Raw genomic sequence first — 19,088 nt, forward strand, 5'->3', positions numbered from 1 at the left:
TGCACTGCTTTAAAACTGGTGTGCTGGAACAAGCAGTTTCAGGGTGGGGTCGGACTGTCTTCAACCTCCATCAGAACTGAACAGAAACTCAGGTGAGCTGGGCTTTGACACACTAAGCCTTGGATTGCAAGTTGTCAAAGGGAGCCCCTCTGAAAGGTATCTGACCAATGGTGACCAAATGTAATCAAAACCTTTCCTGGTGTCCTTAACGATATCAGTCATTCGCTTTAGAGCCAAAGCTCGCAACAATCTTGCATGCCACTGGGTGAGGGATGGGGCCTCTTGTTTCTTCCAGGCCACATCTACTGCCATTTTGCCGGCCCCCAAGCAAAGCGACAATACAGATTTGTCACTCTGTGTCTGTTTTTTCAGGAGTGGGTCCCGAACCCCCAGTAAAACCTGTTCCATAGAGTTGGGAATGGGGTAGCCTAAAATAAGTTTTATTTGGGACAGGATCTCCTTCTAGAAAGGTTTGATGTTAGGGCAGTTCCACCAAATATGTTGGAAATCGCATAAGAGACCGCACCCCCTCCAGCACCTATCAGAGGTTCCCGTGAAAATCGTGTGTAGTTTCTGATGGTACAGATTTTGTAGTGTGTCTCCCTGAGATACATGGAACTGTTGAATTTCACTATATCCCTACTCAAATGTTCCCATTTCTTTTCTTCCAGAGGAGCCTCCATCAGATTATTCCAAAAATCTTTGAAGCGCGGCGTTACACTGGGACTCAATGCTTAGATAAGAGCATATAAAAAGGAGATACTCCCCTTGGAAGAGGTCCCCGACTGAGCGAACCTTTCAAGAGGGAGCAACTCCTAGTAGTGGCCTGCCACACCAGAGGCTTCTGCACCCAGTGTTTCAACTGCAAGTAGTGGTATTATTCTTTATTAGTTAATGTGTGTCTTGCATTCCTGGCAGGAGAGGAGTTCTCCCTTATCAAACAAGTGTGAGATCATGAGGAAGCCCCCCTCCACCCAAGCCTCAAAGGGATCTTCCTGTAAGGCAGGGCGAAACGCAGCATTGAAGTGTATAGGCATGTGAGAGGAGGGAAAGGTCGTAAGCTGTAGTCTGGAGGTGAGAGTGTCCCAGACCTTGAGTGTGGTGGAGGTGGGGGTGCTAATATAGGCATTGAGTGGTCTGTCCCGCTTCAGTTTCCAAAGGAGATCCCAGATAGTGCGCCCAGTTATCTGTCTATATATGTGGAGCCAATGCTTCTCCAAGACCCTCAGTGACCACTCTGTGATCACTCGCATTTGAGCTGCTCTATAGTAAGATTGAAAGTCCAGTAGCGCTAGGCCACCCTCCTTGCGTGGTCTAATGAGCAGTTTGTATGGAAGTCTTGCCCTCTATCGCTGCCAAATACATTTGGTCAGCATAATTCGCAATTCCCTAAATAGTCCTCTCTCCACTGAAATAGGAAGCCCTTGGAAAAGATAAAGTAAATGGGGGAGAACATTCATTTTAACAGCATTAATCCTGTCTAGCCCTGTGATGCAAGCCGCGCTCCAATTGCCCAAATCGCTCTTTAGTTGACGCAGGAGGGGAGAGAAGTTTGCCTGATATAAGTCCCGTACCAGTGGTGTAAGCTTGATTCCAAATTGGTAATTTCCTTGGAGGTCAATCGGAAAGGTGACATCCCTTTGATTCTCCGCCATTCATCTTTGGGTATTGTCAGGTTCAGTAGAAAGGACATTGACAGCTTTACCTTAAACCCACCACCTTCTCAAAGGTCTTCAGCTCCGACTTAATGGCCGGGAGAGAAACCTGGGGATCCGTCACCGGAAGGAGAACGTCATCTGCGAACAATGAAATCTTACGACCATCTGTGCCAAAACGCATACCCCTAATCTCTTCATTACCCTAGATCTTATGTGCTAGAGGTTCAATGCTCAAGGCAAAGAGAAGGGGGGATAAGGGACTACCCTGTCGCGTCCCACGAGTCAGGTGAAAGGGGGAGGACGTCACTCCGTTGACAAGGACCCAAGAGCTAGGAGAGTGATAGTTAGCACAAATCATTCCAATGAAGGCTTCGCTGAAGCCAAATCGCTGAAGCACTTTAAAGAAGAAGGACCATTCCATGCAATCAAAGGCTTTCTCCACATCTAGCGAGAGCAGCTTTATGAGAATATTCTTCTTGCAAGCCTTTTCAATTATATGAATGATGTGCCTCAAGTTATCGTGTGTTTGCCTCCCCTTATTGAACCCAGACCGGGTCTATGAGAGTGGGTAGAATAGTTTTGAGACGTGTAGCCAGGATTTTTGAGCAAATTTTGGCATCTATGTTTAGCAGAGTGATCAGGCGATATGAGCAGTGGGCCAGGTCCTTGACAGGCTTAGGAAGTACAGCCACTATTGCTTCTCCCATCGAAGGAGTAACCTTATGCAAGGAAGCGATGAAGTTAAATAATGTAGTCATGAAGGGGACAAGCTCAATTGCAAAAGTCTGATAGAAGTGAGCTTGGTATCCATCTGGACCGGGAGCTTTCTGGAGTTTTAGGGAATCAATCACCTTTTGAACTTCTTCGGCTGGGATGGGTTGCGTCAGTTCTTCATTGGTGTGCGCCCCTACCTGATGGAGGTCTAGTGAGTCCAAGTAGCCCGAGGGGTCGTTCGCCCCCGAGGACTCTGAGGTATAAAGGGCTCTGTAAAAATCCTCAAAGACTCTAGCCTTACCCTCCTCTGATCTGTGAGAAATGCCTTTTTCATCTACTGTGTGTTTGATGTATTCTCGCTCCAGTTTGGCCCGTAATTGGTGCGCCAATAAGGCGTCCACCTTATTCCCATTCTCATAGCCCTCGGAGTGTAGTCGTAAGATAGATTTGTCAGCTCTATTAGTATAAATGGCCTGTAATTTCCCTTTTAGGGCTGTAACTTTCCGAAGGGTCAGAGCTGAAGGTTGGGTCTTAAGTGCCTGTTTCGCAGACTTGAGTTCACCTTCTAGTTAAGGACACTCCGCACATTGCTGGGAACATATGGTAGTGGCCATTTCAATGCACTTGCCCTGGATTACAGTTTTAAGAGCATCCCAAGTAGTGGAGTGAGAGGTGTCCTCAGGGTTGTTCGTCTTGCGTCTGTGTGCGGGGTGGTCGTCTCTAGCTGGGCCTCCAGGGTTGGTCGATTGCGATCTACTCTCCGCATCCGCCCACCATCTTGTAACACTCCACATCAGGCCCAGGGCGGTCCTGCACAGCTCCGTAGGTTGTCACCGGGGGCATCTGGGGGGCCAAGATATGTGGGCACGCACCCCTGTGAGCGCAAGCAGCAAAGATTACCGGGTGACTGTCACTGCTGCCCACAGCGGGAGCCCGTCAGCCCCGTGCCCTCGCTGTCCGAGCCTGGGAGTCCGCCACTTTCTTCGGCGTCGCAGTGCCACCTTTGTTCCTTGGGGCTCAGCCGAGCACCAACAGGATCCCCAGACTCCGTAACTTAGCCCGCAATGGGCAGCGCTGCTGTTGCATCCAGAACCAGTGTTCGCCAAGCCAGTAAGATGCCTTTTTGCTACTCAGTCAATAGGGCCTGGGACTGAGCCGATCGGTATCACTTCGGATAGGCCATGTTGTTAGGCCACACCTCGGAAGTATTTTAATCATATTAAATGTATAAAAAAAAATGATGTTTGAATATTGAATTTTGCGGTTTTTGGTCCGTAGCGGGTTGTGGGTTTATAGGGGAATAGGATGGGAAGTCATTTATTTATATTACATTTATTATTTGAATTTTGCTTTTTTAATTCCGTAGCGGATTGTGGGTTTAGAGGGGAATAGGGTGGTAATCAATTTAATTATATTAAATGTATTGATAATTGTTTATTTATTAATATTTGTTTAATTTAGATGTTATAGTGTTAAATGTGTAAAGTAATATTTTATTAATTAATAATTGGTTAATTCATTTTAAATATTTAGTTGTTAATTAGTTATGGAAACTGTGCAATTAATTTTAGAAGTTTGTTGTGTTTTTATGTATAAAGGATTGAAAGTAATTTATATGTAACTTAAGAATTAGTAATTTGTTGTTAATTTTAATTAATTGATTATTACATTTGGTAATTTTATTAATTTTAGATGTGTGTTGTGTCTATAGGTGTAAAGGGTGGCAAGTAATGTATTTTTAATTTAGTAATAACAAATAGGTTATTTTATTTTAATTAATTAGTAATTAATTTTGGTAACTGCAATTCATTTTAGGTGTGTGTTGTGGATTTTATGGGTGGGAAATAGTTTATTTTTAATTGATGAATTAGTAATGGGTTGTTAATTAATTTTAATTTTAATTAATTGGTAATTATGATAATTGTGTAACTAATTTTAGGTGTGTGTTGTGTTGTTTATAGGAGTAAAGGGTGGGTAGTTAATTATTCAATATTTATTTTGGGTAATTGTTTATTTTTGTGTGTGTTGTTTTTCCTTGTAAAGGGGTAAGGGTTCGGTATTAAATACATTTTAATTATAATTATTAATATGATAGTAATAGTTTCTAATTTTAAAATAAGGTTTGTGTTTTATTATTTTATAGTTTAATTTAGGTGTGTGGTGTGGATATTATAGTGTAAAGTGTGTAGTCAATTAATGTTCATTAGTTTTTCTACTTAATATTATTTTAAGTGATTATGAATTATGTTAATTATGTAAATTAATGTAATTTAAAATGATGAAGTGTTTTGCTATTGGTGTGGTGCTATAGGGTAGGAAATAAAATAAATACATTTGTTTTAATTAGTTTAAAACAATTATGTTCTTGTAAATTTATTTATTTTATATGATATTTACAGTTTTTTGTTATATGTAATTAATATTATAATATGTGTTCTTTTTATATGTTTAATATATTTTATATCCAGCACTCTCTACTGTTGCACTAACTGAAGTTGGAATAGTAATTTTTACCCGTCCGCTATGCAGCAGGTATGACATCCTGGCACTGACCCACCAGCCCCAGGCCTGTACCCGGCGGCTGGACCAGAGACTGGGGTGGGGTCTCCCACACCCGGTCCTCTTCCTTGGGGCTCTGTACCCTCCCACTTGGAGTGGTACCCCCTTCCAGAATTGTCAGGGCACCTGTGGCAGGTGATTTGCACAATTCGCCCACCAGTTCAGGGGTGCTATCCTGCAACTGGGGTACCAGGTCAGGGGGGACACCCTGCACCTGGCCCTCTAACCTAGAGTCTAAACCCTCAAGCTGCACCAGGGTCAGAGGTGAGGACTCCCTCCCTCTGCACCCTCTCCCACAGTACTGCCCACTCCAAACTTGAGTGGTACCCCTAAAAGTTACATGGGTCAGGACACTAACTACTGTGGTCCTACCCTCCAGGTCAGACAGCCTCTCAACCTGGCTTCCCAACCCTGGGACCAACCCATGCGGTTGAACACTTGCCTGGCGCACCAGGACTTCCTTGGGAGCATGCATGCCCCCTGAGGGTAACACATACTTCCTGTGGCCTCCATGTCAGCAGCTTGTCTATTTGCATGCTCTTCAGCTCTGGCAGCCATTACCACTTGCTCCAGACTAAGAGTTTCTTCAAGCATTTGCCATTTGAATGAATCTGACAAGCATCCATCAATAACACTAAAATGCACAGCTTCTTCATCATTACATTTATTGAACTTACAATGTTTGATAAGTGTGTCAAGTCACTCCTCAAATTCATCAATGGTTTCACCAACATTCTGCTGTTCTTGGCTGAAAATGTATGGTTCATAATCAACATTTGGCATTGGATTAAACTTGAGATTCAAAGCTTCTATAATCTGCCGGTATGTGACTTCATCGTCAGTTGGGGGAATTTTCCTTATGACTTCTTTTAGACAATCACCAGAAGATGTTTGAGATACTTGCTAATCATTTTGTTATCAGTCTCTTCAAGTGCATCAATAAAATCATCAATTTTTTCTATCCAAGCAGTTCATCTATCGCCAATAGTATGCTTTTTGGTGGTATCAAAAGATGGTGGTGGTTTCAGGAAGGTGGCAGCATTGTAACCATTAATGGAAGTGGCTGACAATGAGGGTGAAACTCTTTCAGATACTACCTGCTGTCCACTAGGACCTGTGTCATCTACGCCATCTCAGAGGCACTGTGGTGGATCGGCCTCAAGATATTCATGGACAGTGTGTGGGACTACAACCTAATTCTTGGTCTCAATCAGAGTCTCTTCACTTTCTTGAAAACTCTGGAGTTGTTCTGAGCCACCACCTGTCAGCTTTGGTGGTGGGCCACTTCAGGTATTGGACAGCTCAGTAAGCACAACCTTGTGCTTCTTCTTGGGTCTCCTTGCCCGGTGCTGATGCCGTAGAGCTCCACTTATTGAGGATCTGGTACATTCAATGACAGTATGCTTCCTCGTTGATCTGTTGGCCAGAGCTTTTATATATTTTATTAAATTTGACTTTGCAGTCTTTAGCGTTTCTTTTCTATATTTGTATTTATCTGTTTTTTGCAGTAATTCTTCGTATAATATATGACTTTATATTGCATAGCCTTGGAACAAAGAAGGGTTTGGCTTGAGCGCAGTAAGGCTACGCCTATAACTTAATGAACAAAAACAACTGCCAGTACTGCTCACACTATTTAATCTTATACACAAAAAGTTGAGTCTACACTTCTCAACCCTGTAGGACCAGTCATTCAGTCCACACCGAATGTTATTGAATATAAATTTTTATTCTCTACTTACAAAATTAATTTTTTGAACTTTTTCAGATTATTTTTCGATTAAAGAACCATCAGTAACTATGTACACAAAAAGAAGTTTTTTCACACTATACAATGCAATACACGACGAAGGGGTTCACTGTGTAAGTAGTGCAAGGGGTAAGAAAGGCACAAACACACCAATAATGTACAGTTTAACTCGCTCGACACAGTCTTCACTCATACGACACTCAAACAACACACCGTTATTTATACAACAAGGGAAGTGAAAAAAGTGAATATTTACAATTGGGCGAAAGAAACTATCTACTATATACACTAAGGAATGCAAACAAAAGCTAGACTTTTCTTTTGGAAAACACAAACAAACAGTCACTAAGCAACTTAAAAATAATTGCTCTATTCAAATGCAATATATGCAAACAAATAACTGAATAACAGTCACTCCGGTGACACGAAGTCCCCGTGAGAAGAGATTTTGGTAAAGTTATTATACAATCTAGAGGGGTCGACGCGTTTCGAATCCCATTACTCCTTGGGATTCTCCTCAGGACCGAAAGACAGAAAAGATCTGAAAAACATAAAGCTAACGTCAGAAAACACTCACTCAGATGTACGCAAACAAAAGAGACTCTCAACTTTACACTCAGCGCGACAGCACAATAGTACCTGTCCTGTTTCTTCAGGTTCAAATCCTTTGAAAAGCTGTGGGGAAAGGAAAGGAAAGGAAAGGACCCATGAGTGCTTGTTCGGTAGCCGCGTGCACTCAAACAAAGCGGTAGTAATGGTTTGCTGGCTGACTTACTTGATTGTGTTTCGGAAACCCTCGAAGAGTTATCGTTGTAGTCCGGTCAGTGGTAATAAATCAAGGGAGAAAACTCCACTCCAAGTCAATCTGTTTAAAAAGATTTTGGAGACTTTCAGTATTATTGTAAAGAAGGACTACCTTCTACCAGCTCAATTTGTCAAGTTTCACTATGGGTCCTTACCTTCCTTGGTTTGTAACCGCAGAATTCAATTGGGCAATGATTTCCGGCGCCATGTTGGTGCGTCATCTACGAAGCGCTTATAACGGATATTGCCCCTAGGGTTTCTGGTTGTTGTAGTTTATAGATGATATAGTTCCGACATTTCGTTCAATCCTCTTGTGGTAGTATTGAATTTGAGTATCAGCATTGCCTCTCGTTGTCTGAGTTTTGCTTCCAGGTCACCCCCTCTTTTATCAGGTTCAATTTTTGAAATGACTGTCCATTTTAGCTCACTTTCCGTATGTCCATTATCTAGCCAATGTTGTACTAATGGCGCCGTAAGGACTCTGGTCTTGATTCTTGACTTATGTTGTGAGATTCTTTGTCTCACCTCTTGATTAGTTTTCCCGATATATAGCTGGCCACAAGGGCATACTATGCCATACACAACATTACGAGTTTTGCAGTTGGTGAAACTGTCATGTTTCCAGAATGTGCCTTCGTGTTCAAATAGTGTTCCTTCCATTGTTAAGGCGCAATTGACACATGTACCACATTTGTGATGGCCTTTTATAGGTGGTAAGCCAACATATTCTCGCAATTATTGGTTTGGTGTTTTTGGTACCATTGCTCGTACAATCTGATTCGCAATGCTTTTGTCTTTTTTGAACGTGAATAGTGGTTTGTTGTTGAATTGGGGATCCAGTTCTTCTATTAGATGCCAGTTTCGGTTAATGGTTTTCTTTAACCAGTTTGATGACTGGCAATAGGTCGACACGCAGACAATTTTGGACAGTTTGTTACGTGATTTTCTTTTCAGTAGTTCTTCCCGTGGTGTCCACCACGCTCTTTTTTGAGCTTGTTTTAAAAGTTTGGACGGGTAGCCTTTCTGTAACAGTCTCTCTCTTAGTGCATTGGCGTGTTCGGTGTATTCCTCTTTGAATGTGCAATTCCTCCTAATTCGGAGGAATTGACCTACCGGTAGGTTTTGTTTTAGACTTCGAGGATGATTGCTCGAGAAATCCAGAGCCTTATTTCTATCCGATGTTTTCCGGTATAGAGTTGTCACTAGTTTGCCATTTGTGCAATAGACTTCTACGTCTAGGAAAGTAAGTCTTGTTTCAGAGACTTGTATGCTGAATTGGATGTCTCTAGTACGGTTATTCAGCCATCCATGGAAAGACATTAATTCATCTTTGGATCCTGTCCATATTAAGAAAATATCGTCGATGAATCGTATCCATCCTCTTATCCGGTCTGTGTATGGATTGTTATTATACACAAAGGACTCTTCGTACTGGCTCATGAAAAGGACCGCAAGTTCCGGGGCGAAGGGGCACCCCATCGCTACTCCTTTGGTTTGGAAGAAAAAATCTTCTTTGAATTTGAAGTAATTTCTGGAGAGAGCCATTTTTGCAAGTTCCAAAATGAAATATGTAGGGATCTTCATTGGTCTGTCCCTTTGATCAAGATATATTTCTAAAACTTCCAAGGCCTGATCTTGCGGAATTTGTGTATACAATGACACTATGTCCATTGTCACGAGAAGGTCTTGATTCTCAGTAAATGGCAGAGTGTTTAGTTTGGTAATAAAGTCCGTAGTATCTTTTAAATAGGACTTGACTTGTGGCATAAACGGTTTCAAGAAAAAATCAATAAATTTTGAAATGGGTTCGAACAGTGATTCGCAACCTGAAATAATTGGTCTCCCTGGAGGTTTCTTCTCATCTTTGTGTACCTTGGGAAGTACATAAAATAAAGGTGTTCGGGGGTGTCTATTTTGCAAGTACTCGAACTCATTTTTGCCAAGGAAACCTTCTGCAAAGCCTTTATTCAAAATTGAAAACAATTCCTTCTGTAATTCTTTGGTAGGGTCATAATCAATTTTGCGGTAACATTCCTGGTCAGATAACTGACGTGTGGCTTCCGCAATATATTCATTTGTGCCCCAGACTACAATTGACCCACCCTTATCAGCTTGTTTTATTATGATGTTACTGTCATTTTTAAGGGTGGATAATGCCTCTTTTTGTGCTCTTCAGAGATTCGGTTTGATGTAATTATGTTTCCCTTTCTCCTCGAATGTAATGGCTGAGAGAACCGTTTTTTCGAATGTTAATACCTCTTTTGGGACCTTATAGGCTGGTGGGCAGAATTTTGATTTTTTTCTCAGTCCCGTTGTTTCTGAGTTTAAAGTTGTTTCTTGACCCGAAAAGAAAGTGGCTAATCGAATTTTCCTACAAAATTCTATGAATTCTGTTTTGAGTCTTACAAAGTCCATAGTTTTTGTTGGTACGAAGGTTAATCCTTTTTCCAAAACACTTTTCTCAATCTCAGAGAGAGGTCTCTGTGATAAATTGTAAATAGATGACTCTTTCAATTTTTGTAATTTTGCCGTCTCGTTGACATTTCCCATGGTTGGTTGTACCGTGTTTTGCCTCTTGGTTTTGTGTGGTCCTGGGCTAAAAAAGGCTGTTGCTGTTGGTGTTGTAATTGGGAAGTATTCTGCTGGTAGTTAGACTGATAATTGTGTTGATAGTTTGGTTGGTAACCTCCTCTGCGTTGAAATTGCTGTCTATAATTTCCACTTTCTGAATCGCTGCCTCCGGAAGATGATGTACCCGAGAAGGTAATGTATTTGTTCCGTGATCTGCCTTGATTATCCGGTAGAAATCTTTTAGCCTCGGGTCTAGAATAGAAATCTGGTTGGAGGTATGGGTATGCTTTTTCGAAATTGAAGTTTTTCTTATCTCTCTCGAAGTTGTTTTCCTTCAGGGTTACAGTGTAGTCTTTGAACTCCAATATCTCTTTATCGATTTTTTCCAGTAGGGTCTTGGAATCAGTGATCTGTTGGTTGTTTTTTATCGCTTCTTCAAGTGCCTCAATCTCTTTTAATTGTTTTTTTGATAGTCTCTGGGCAACTTCGAGAGAGATAAGAAAAACTTCAATTTCGAAAAAGCATACCCATACCTCCAACCAGATTTCTATTCTAGACCCGAGGCTAAAAGATTTCTACCGGATAATCAAGGCAGATCACGGAACAAATACATTACCTTCTCGGATACATCATCTTCCGGAGGCAGCGATTCAGAAAGTGGAAATTATAGACAGCAATTTCAACGCAGAGGAGGTTACCAACCAAACTATCAACACAATTATCAGTCTAACTACCAGCAGAATACTTCCCAATTACAACACCAACAGCAACAGCCTTTTTTAGCCCAGGACCACACAAAACCAAGAGGCAAAACACGGTACAACCAACCATGGGAAATGTCAACGAGACGGCAAAATTACAAAAATTGAAAGAGTCATCTATTTACAATTTATCACAGAGACCTCTCTCTGAGATTGAGAAAAGTGTTTTGGAAAAAGGATTAACCTTCGTACCAACAAAAACTATGGACTTTGTAAGACTCAAAACAGAATTCATAGAATTTTGTAGGAAAATTCGATTAGCCACTTTCTTTTCGGGTCAAGAAACAACTTTAAACTCAGAAACAACGGGACTGAGAAAAAAATCAAAAATCTGCCCACCAGCCTATAAGGTCCCAAAAGAGGTATTAACATTCGAAAAAACGGTTCTCTCAGCCATTACATTCGAGGAGAAAAGGAAACATAATTACATCAAACCGAATCTCTCAAGAGCACAAAAAGAGGCATTATCCACCCTTAAAAATGACAGTAACATCATAATAAAACAAGCTGATAAGGGTGGGTCAATTGTAGTCTGGGGCACAAATGAATATATTGCGGAAGCCACACGTCAGTTATCTGACCAGGAATGTTACCGCAAAATTGATTATGACCCTACCAAAGAATTACAGAAGGAATTGTTTTCAATTTTGAATAAAGGCTTTGCAGAAGGTTTCCTTGGCAAAAATGAGTTCGAGTACTAGCAAAATAGACACCCCCGAACACCTTTATTTTATGTACTTCCCAAGGTACACAAAGATGAGAAGAAACCTCCAGGGAGACCAATTATTTCAGGTTGCGAATCACTGTTCGAACCCATTTCAAAATTTATTGATTTTTTCTTGAAACCGTTTATGCCACAAGTCAAGTCCTATTTACAAGATACTACGGACTTTATTACCAAACTAAACACTCTGCCATTTACTGAGAATCAAGACCTTCTCGTGACAATGGACATAGTTTCATTGTATACACAAATTCCGCAAGATCAGGCCTTGGAAGTTTTAGAAATATATCTTGATCGAAGGGACAGACCAATGAAGATCCCTACATATTTCATTTTGGAACTTGCAAAAATGGCTCTCTCCAGAAATTACTTCAAATTCAAAGAAGATTTTTTCTTCCAAACCAAAGGAGTAGCGATGGGGTGCCCCTTCGCCCCGGAACTTGCGGTCCTTTTCATGAGCCAGTACGAAGAGTCCTTTGTGTATAATAACAATCCATACACAGACCGGATAAGAGGATGGATACGATTCATCGACGATATTTTCTTAATATGGACAGGATCCAAAGATGAATTAATGTCTTTCCATGGATGGCTGAATAACCGTACTAGAGACATCCAATTCAGCATACAAGTCTCTGAAACAAGACTTACTTTCCTAGACATAGAAGTCTATTGCACAAATGGCAAACTAGTGACAACTCTATACCGGAAAACATCGGATAGAAATAAGGCTCTGGATTTCTCGAGCAATCATCCTCGAAGTCTAAAACAAAACCTACCGGTAGGTCAATTCCTCCGAATTAGGAGGAATTGCACATTCAAAGAGGAATACACCGAACACGCCAATGCACTAAGAGAGAGACTGTTACAGAAAGGCTACCCGTCCAAACTTTTAAAACAAGCTCAAAAAAGAGCGTGGTGGACACCACGGGAAGAACTACTGAAAAGAAAATCACGTAACAAACTGTCCAAAATTGTCTGCGTGTCGACCTATTGCCAGTCATCAAACTGGTTAAAGAAAACCATTAACCGAAACTGGCACCTAATAGAAGAACTGGATCCCCAATTCAACAACAAACCACTATTCGCGTTCAAAAAAGACAAAAGCATTGCGAATCAGATTGTACGAGCAATGGTACCAAAAACACCAAACCAATCATTGCGAGAATATGTTGGCTTACCACCTATAAAAGGCCATCGCAAATGTGGTACATGTGTCAATTGCGCCTTAACAATGGAAGGAACACTATTTGAACACGAAGGCACATTCTGGAAACATGACAGTTTCACCAACTGCAAAACTCGTAATGTTGTGTATGGCATAGTATGCCCTTGTGGCCAGCTATATATCGGGAAAACTAATCAAGAGGTGAGACAAAGAATCTCACAACATAAGTCAAGAATCAAGACCAGAGTCCTTACGGCGCCATTAGTACAACATTGGCTAGATAATGGACATACGGAAAGTGAGCTAAAATGGACAGTCATTTCAAAAATTGAACCTGATAAAAGAGGGGGTGACCTGGAAGCAAAACTCAGACAACGAGAGGCAATGCTGATACTCAAATTCAATACTACCACAAGAGGATTGAACGAAATGTCGGAACTATATCATCTATAAACTACAACAACCAGAAACCCTAGGGGCAATATCCGTTATAAGCGCTTCGTAGATGACGCACCAACATGGCACCGGAAATCATTGCCCAATTGAATTCTGCGGTTACAAACCAAGGACGGTAAGGACCCATAGTGAAACTTGACAAATTGAGCTGGTAGAAGGTAGTCCTTCTTTACAATAATACTGAAAGCCTCCAAAATCTTTTTAAACAGATTGACTTGGAGTGGAGTTTTCTCCCTTGATTTATTACCACTGACCGGACTACAACGATAACTCTTCGAGGGTTTCCGAAACACAATCAAGTAAGTCAGCCAGCAAACCATTACTACCGCTTTGTTTGAGTGCACGCGGCTACCGAACAAGCACTCATGGGTCCTTTCCTTTCCTTTCCTTTCCCCACAGCTTTTCAAAGGATTTGAACCTGAAGAAACAGGACAGGTACTATTGTGCTGTCGCGCTGAGTGTAAAGTTGAGAGTCTCTTTTGTTTGCGTACATCTGAGTGAGTGTTTTCTGACGTTAGCTTTATGTTTTTCAGATCTTTTCTGTCTTTCGGTCCTGAGGAGAATCCCAAGGAGTAATGGGATTCGAAACGCGTCGACCCCTCTAGATTGTATAATAACTTTACCAAAATCTCTTCTCACGGGGACTTCGTGTCACCGGAGTGACTGTTATTCAGTTATTTGTTTGCATATATTGCATTTGAATAGAGCAATTATTTTTAAGTTGCTTAGTGACTGTTTGTTTGTGTTTTCCAAAAGAAAAGTCTAGCTTTTGTTTGCATTCCTTAGTGTATATAGTAGATAGTTTCTTTCGCCCACTTGTAAATATTCACTTTTTTCACTTCCCTTGTTGTATGAATAACGGTGTGTTGTTTGAGTGTCGTATGAGTGAAGACTGTGTCGAGCGAGTTAAACTGTACATTATTGGTGTGTTTGTGCCTTTCTTACCCATTGCACTACTTACACAGTGAACCCCTTTGTCGTGTATTGCATTGTATAGTGTGAAAAAACTTCTTTTTGTGTACATAGTTACTGATGGTTCTTTAATCGAAAAATAATCTGAAAAAGTTCAAAAAATTAATTTTGTAAGTAGAGAATAAAAATTTATATTCAATAACATTCGGTGTGGACTGAATGACTGGTCCTACAGGGTTGAGAAGTGTAGACTCAACTTTTTGTGTATAAGATTAAATAGTGTGAGCAGTACTGGCAGTTGTTTATATTGCATAGCAGCATGGTACCTTCATGTACGGCCTGGCCAGCAGGTTCTTGGCCACCGAGATGTAGATTTCTCTGCAATGCTTTAATTTTCCTCAACTTCTTGACAGCGACATGCATTAAGCGTCAATTCCATTCTGACAACTGCACATGTGGCATGCATGAGCAGTTTGCTTGGACCATGGCAAACTCTCTGGGAGAGCACTGTCGATATTCAGAATACTTATCTCCTATCTCGTTGCCAGTTGTAGTGCTTCCTGAGTCTGGATACAGACCACTGATTATGCCACACACAAGCATTCTTTCTTCATCTGCTTGCAACTGCAGACTCAGCATACTAAACCAGCTTTCACTTCATTCCACTCTAACACATAGTTAACAGCTCTGTGTAGTCCATCAGGAGCCACAAGGGTTTGATCATTGTTACCTCACAAGACACTACAGTATGGGTCATGAGAATCTCTGTGGAATGAGTACCATTACAATTAAGGGTTAACCTATAACTATCCCCTCAGTTTGCTGAATTGTAAGGCTCACCGCTGCAATTACTTTGAGACAATGTTATGTTATGTTATACCATTTTCTAAAGTGCGCAGCTGCCCCTGCAAAGGGGAGTCCCAGAGCTGATAGCTGAAAACTACAAAGCTACCAGAAGGAAAGACTAGGACGGAGGAAAGAGGTATGTTTTGATTGCCTTATGACATGACAGATAGTTATTAGGCATGGGCGGAAAATCCGTTCCGCTCGCGGATTTTGCGGATTTTCGGGAAATCCGCAATCCGCGAGATTCGCGAATCTCCCGCAAAATCCGCAAATCCGCGAGCAGCGGATTTTGCTCGCACTGCTCGCACTGTTCGCGTGAGTTCGCGCCCCGCGAATAAGTGCAAAATTGCAGAAATACGATCTTAGCAAAACTGAAAGTAACTACTTACCAGGTTCAAAAGTTCAGGCTCATCATTAGTAGCCATTTCCTGTAGTGCTTCCTGAGGGGCCCCTCCAGAGTTCAGTTGCCAGTTGAAACTATTATGTGACCCTGCTCTGAACCTCAGAATAGTTACACATATGCCACAAAGGTCCTGAATTACAGCTAAGGGAGACAAGCAGGAGCCAGGCTGGAAGTTAAAATCCATTAATCAGCCCCTAATTCATTATTGTCAGTTGGGGCAGGGCAGGTGTTGTAACTAATTTTGCAACAATGAAAGCACTTAGCAAGTGCAAAAGATCACTAATCAGGGCGCACTAAGGAAGCAGGTGCCAGCTAAAAAAATATTCCGTGACACATTAATCAGCCCCAAATTAATTCAGGTCACTTGAGGCAGGGAAGGTGTGCTTTGCTTTGCCGAAAATAATGTACACTGGACAACCAGAGGGTGTGGTGATGAAACAGAGGGTGGCATGGGTGGGCCAGAGGGTGGCATGAGTAGTCAGAGAGTGGCAGTGGTGACAGAGAGTGGCAGTGATGAAGAAGAGTGTCCCAAACAGGCTGGACACGTAGAAACAACAAGTTCGCAAAACTTGCGACCCGACAGGTAAGTTCGCAAATTGCGAAATTGTAAAAACCCTCGCGAACTGGCAGAAACACGGGCGAACACAAAAAAAAAAAAAATCCGCAAATTCGCGGGAATTCGCGGATTTTGCGGATTGTGAATCCGCAAATCCGCAAAATTCGCGAACGCGAGATCCGCAAAATTCGCTCATGCTTAATAGTTATCCATGCCACGAATATGCAAAGGTAGCCTGTTCCAAAGTTTGGCTGCCAAAGAACAAAAGGAACATCTGCCTGCACGCACCCTCCTCACCAGAGGAACAACCGCCAGATGTCCCATCAACCGAAGTTGGCAGGCTGGCATGTAAGGTGTAGGTAAATTGGCCAGGATGCCTGGTGAAGAGAGCTTTAAAATTTTAAAAGTAATGCAGAGGGACTTAAGCCTTACACGTTTGGCCACAGGCAGCCAGCCAGTTTAGCCGACGGATGGCGTTCGTCATGGAATACATTCTAGGCAAGCGAAGAAGAGTTCTGGTAGCAGCTTTTTGGACCCTCTGCTGTCTCAAAATTTCAGCCTTATTCGACCCCAAATAAAGTATGCTAGCGTAGTCCAATTGCGATAGGATGGAAGCCTGCACAATAACCTGCCTAATGGTTGGGTCGAAAAACCCCAGCAGCGGTTTAAGCCAACACGAAATGACAAAGCAGGTCCATGCCACTTTCTTGGTTTGAGTCTGAAAGGTAAGGGCAGAGTCCACCGCAACACTAGATTTTTTACCACCTGTTTAGGGGCGCGTGCACCTCCCAGGGTGGCCGGCCACCAGCGTTCACTCCACAGCTAAGGATCTCTCTCTAACAGCAAGACCTCCGACTTGCTGCCATTGAGCTGGATACAGTTGGCAGTCATCCACTCAGCGACAGCCTCAAGATCGCTCTGAAACTTACAAGCGTCCTGTGCATGCTCGTCCATGAGTGTGACTACCAACTGAGTATCGTCTGCGTATCATGCCACTGTGGCAACACTGCTGCCACCAGGTCAAGAGCAGCTGAGAAGTAAAAATGAGGTGTTTAGTCTCCTCATGGGATTGTGTTAGTATTTTGTAGCTCCTATAAGGCTTTCATGCTTTTACCGTTCTTTGGCACTGGATGATTGATATCAGTGTGTACCAGCCTTATCAAAGTCTTCGGCACAAACAAAAAGTTTGGGATCCATTGTCAGCAGTAGCCAACCATGCCCAAAAACATCCTCAGCTCTCTCTCAGTGGCTGGGAACTTCATCTTAAGGACTGTCTGATTGCGCTCAGGGAGCACTCTCCTCACTCCCTTTTCTATCTGATGTCCCAAGTACATTAATTCTCTATAACAGTGTTTCAATTTCTTGGGTGAGACCTATTCCTGTTCTAGGCCAAGTGGTTAAGAAAAGCAATTGTGTCTAGCTTGCAAGCTTCCTTAATCCTCGAAGTGATCAGAAGATAGTTGATGTATTGGAATAATGCTGATAGTGCTATTTCTGCAGTGTTCGAAAGCAAGAATAGGCATGTAGGTTGAGTCTGAGCTGTATAGAATTTGTTGGTTGGTAGTCCTTTGAACATTTACCAGTATTTTTATGCTTGTAGATCTCCGTTGTCAAACTCCAGTCGTAGAAAATGGAAGAATAGAGTCTATCTCCGAGCCTCCATATACAGTTTGGAATAAACTGACGGTTTTCTGTAATGAGGGCTTTATCGTGGATGGCACCAAGCGCAATATTAGATGTGATGAAGATAATAAATGGCGCCCACGAGTCCCAAGGTGTCGCCGTAAGTACTGGCAAATAGAAAGTGCTCTGAGTTACAGTTCCAATTCTTTGTTCTTCTTACTTTACTGTTCTCTTGTTTGTTTCTTTGTGCTTTTTACCATTTAATAGTTTTATATTATGTGCAAGAGTAGAAGTCTCATGATGTCCCATATCACACAGGAGAAGCTCCTTCAGCCTTGTTTTCCCTTCTGTGTTCGAGTGCTTACAGTTCTGCATTTAGATCGAAGAAACACCAGCAAATACCAGAATGGCAAGGAAAGCAAGGACAGGTGATACTTATGCCTGACAATGAACAATTTGAGCTTTCTGTGTGGCACCTGAAAACATTTTGGAACCCCAATCACATGAGGTCCTGGCAAAAGGAGGTTGATGCCCTGTCACTAGGTTCTTGAAACTGCAGCACATGAGCCTAGTGAATTCAGGTTCAGGAAAAGCTCAGCTAAAAGGTAGATGCCTGCAGACGATGACTGCACATGAGAGGAGGGGAGGAGCTCTATCTGTGTTGTTATGAGTGTCTGCATTCATCTGACCTCCAGTTATAAGGCCCCTGTTTTGGAACTATCTCACTGCCCTGTCCCTATCTCCATAACATCCAAGGCTTAAGTCACAAATCCAGTGGCGGCTGCTACCGGTCCCGGGCAGTGGGGCGGAAAAAGTAAAAAAAAAACTAAAAAAAAAACTCTTACCTCTGACGGCCCCTCCTCCGTCCTCTTCTTCCTGACTCTGGTCCCGTAGCAGGATGCAGGAAGCATCAGGAAGCACCTGACTCCCAGCATCCCGATAGCCAATCACAATGCTGCAATGCAATGTTTTGATTGGTCTGAGTGCCGTGGATCAGGTCTGAGCCATGGACTGGGGGCCTGGGCATGTTCTCCATGCAGGCTGTAATGTAGCCTTCATGGAAAAGATGCGAAGTGTGCATGAATGTTTGGCCGGACTGATAGGCCGGCCAAACAGTCATGTGCACTAAGGAGTGGGCAAACCACTCCTCCCCTGCTCCTCTATCGTCAGAGCAGCCCCACCCCAAACGCAAATCTGCAGCAGAAGGAAACATAAAAGGATAATAACACAAGTTATTAACATTTTGTATTTTCTTTACTTCACTGATGCAAAGCAGTGGGGTAACGCTCCTCCGCCTTAGAGGAGGAGCTGCCACTGCAAAAATCTGCATGCCTAAGTGTTAAATAGGTGTGCAAGTAACTACATTTAGAGTGTAAAATGTTACTCTTAGTTCAAATATTCATGAATTGTGGGATCAGCCCTTGCAAATGTGGGTTTCTCACAAGGAAACTGCACATTTTTGTTTGATTTTGCATACAAGCAAATGTTTTTACTAAGGCGGGTTTGTGAGCACCTGCCAAACATTTATTCACAGTCACCTCATATTTGCAGATAGCTTTCCATACTGAAAATGTTTCGAGATT

The 19,088-nt window shown here is 42.2% G+C and overlaps 1 protein-coding gene across 1 annotated transcript in view; it reads left to right on the forward strand.

The window, feature by feature from the left end:
* The window catches only part of LOC147712731 (C4b-binding protein alpha chain-like), a 366,951-nt gene that overhangs the window by 194,286 nt on the left and 153,577 nt on the right, over positions 1-19,088 (forward strand). Inside the window, exon 10 of the mRNA XM_086923391.1 lies at positions 17,483-17,665. Within this exon, the coding sequence (XP_086779517.1) occupies positions 17,483-17,665 (183 nt within the window). The remainder of the gene's footprint in view (positions 1-17,482; positions 17,666-19,088) is intronic.

The sequence above is a fragment of the Lissotriton vulgaris genome, chromosome 5 (assembly GCF_964263255.1).
Source record: "Lissotriton vulgaris chromosome 5, aLisVul1.2, whole genome shotgun sequence".
Taxonomy (NCBI): Eukaryota; Metazoa; Chordata; class Amphibia; order Caudata; family Salamandridae; genus Lissotriton; species Lissotriton vulgaris.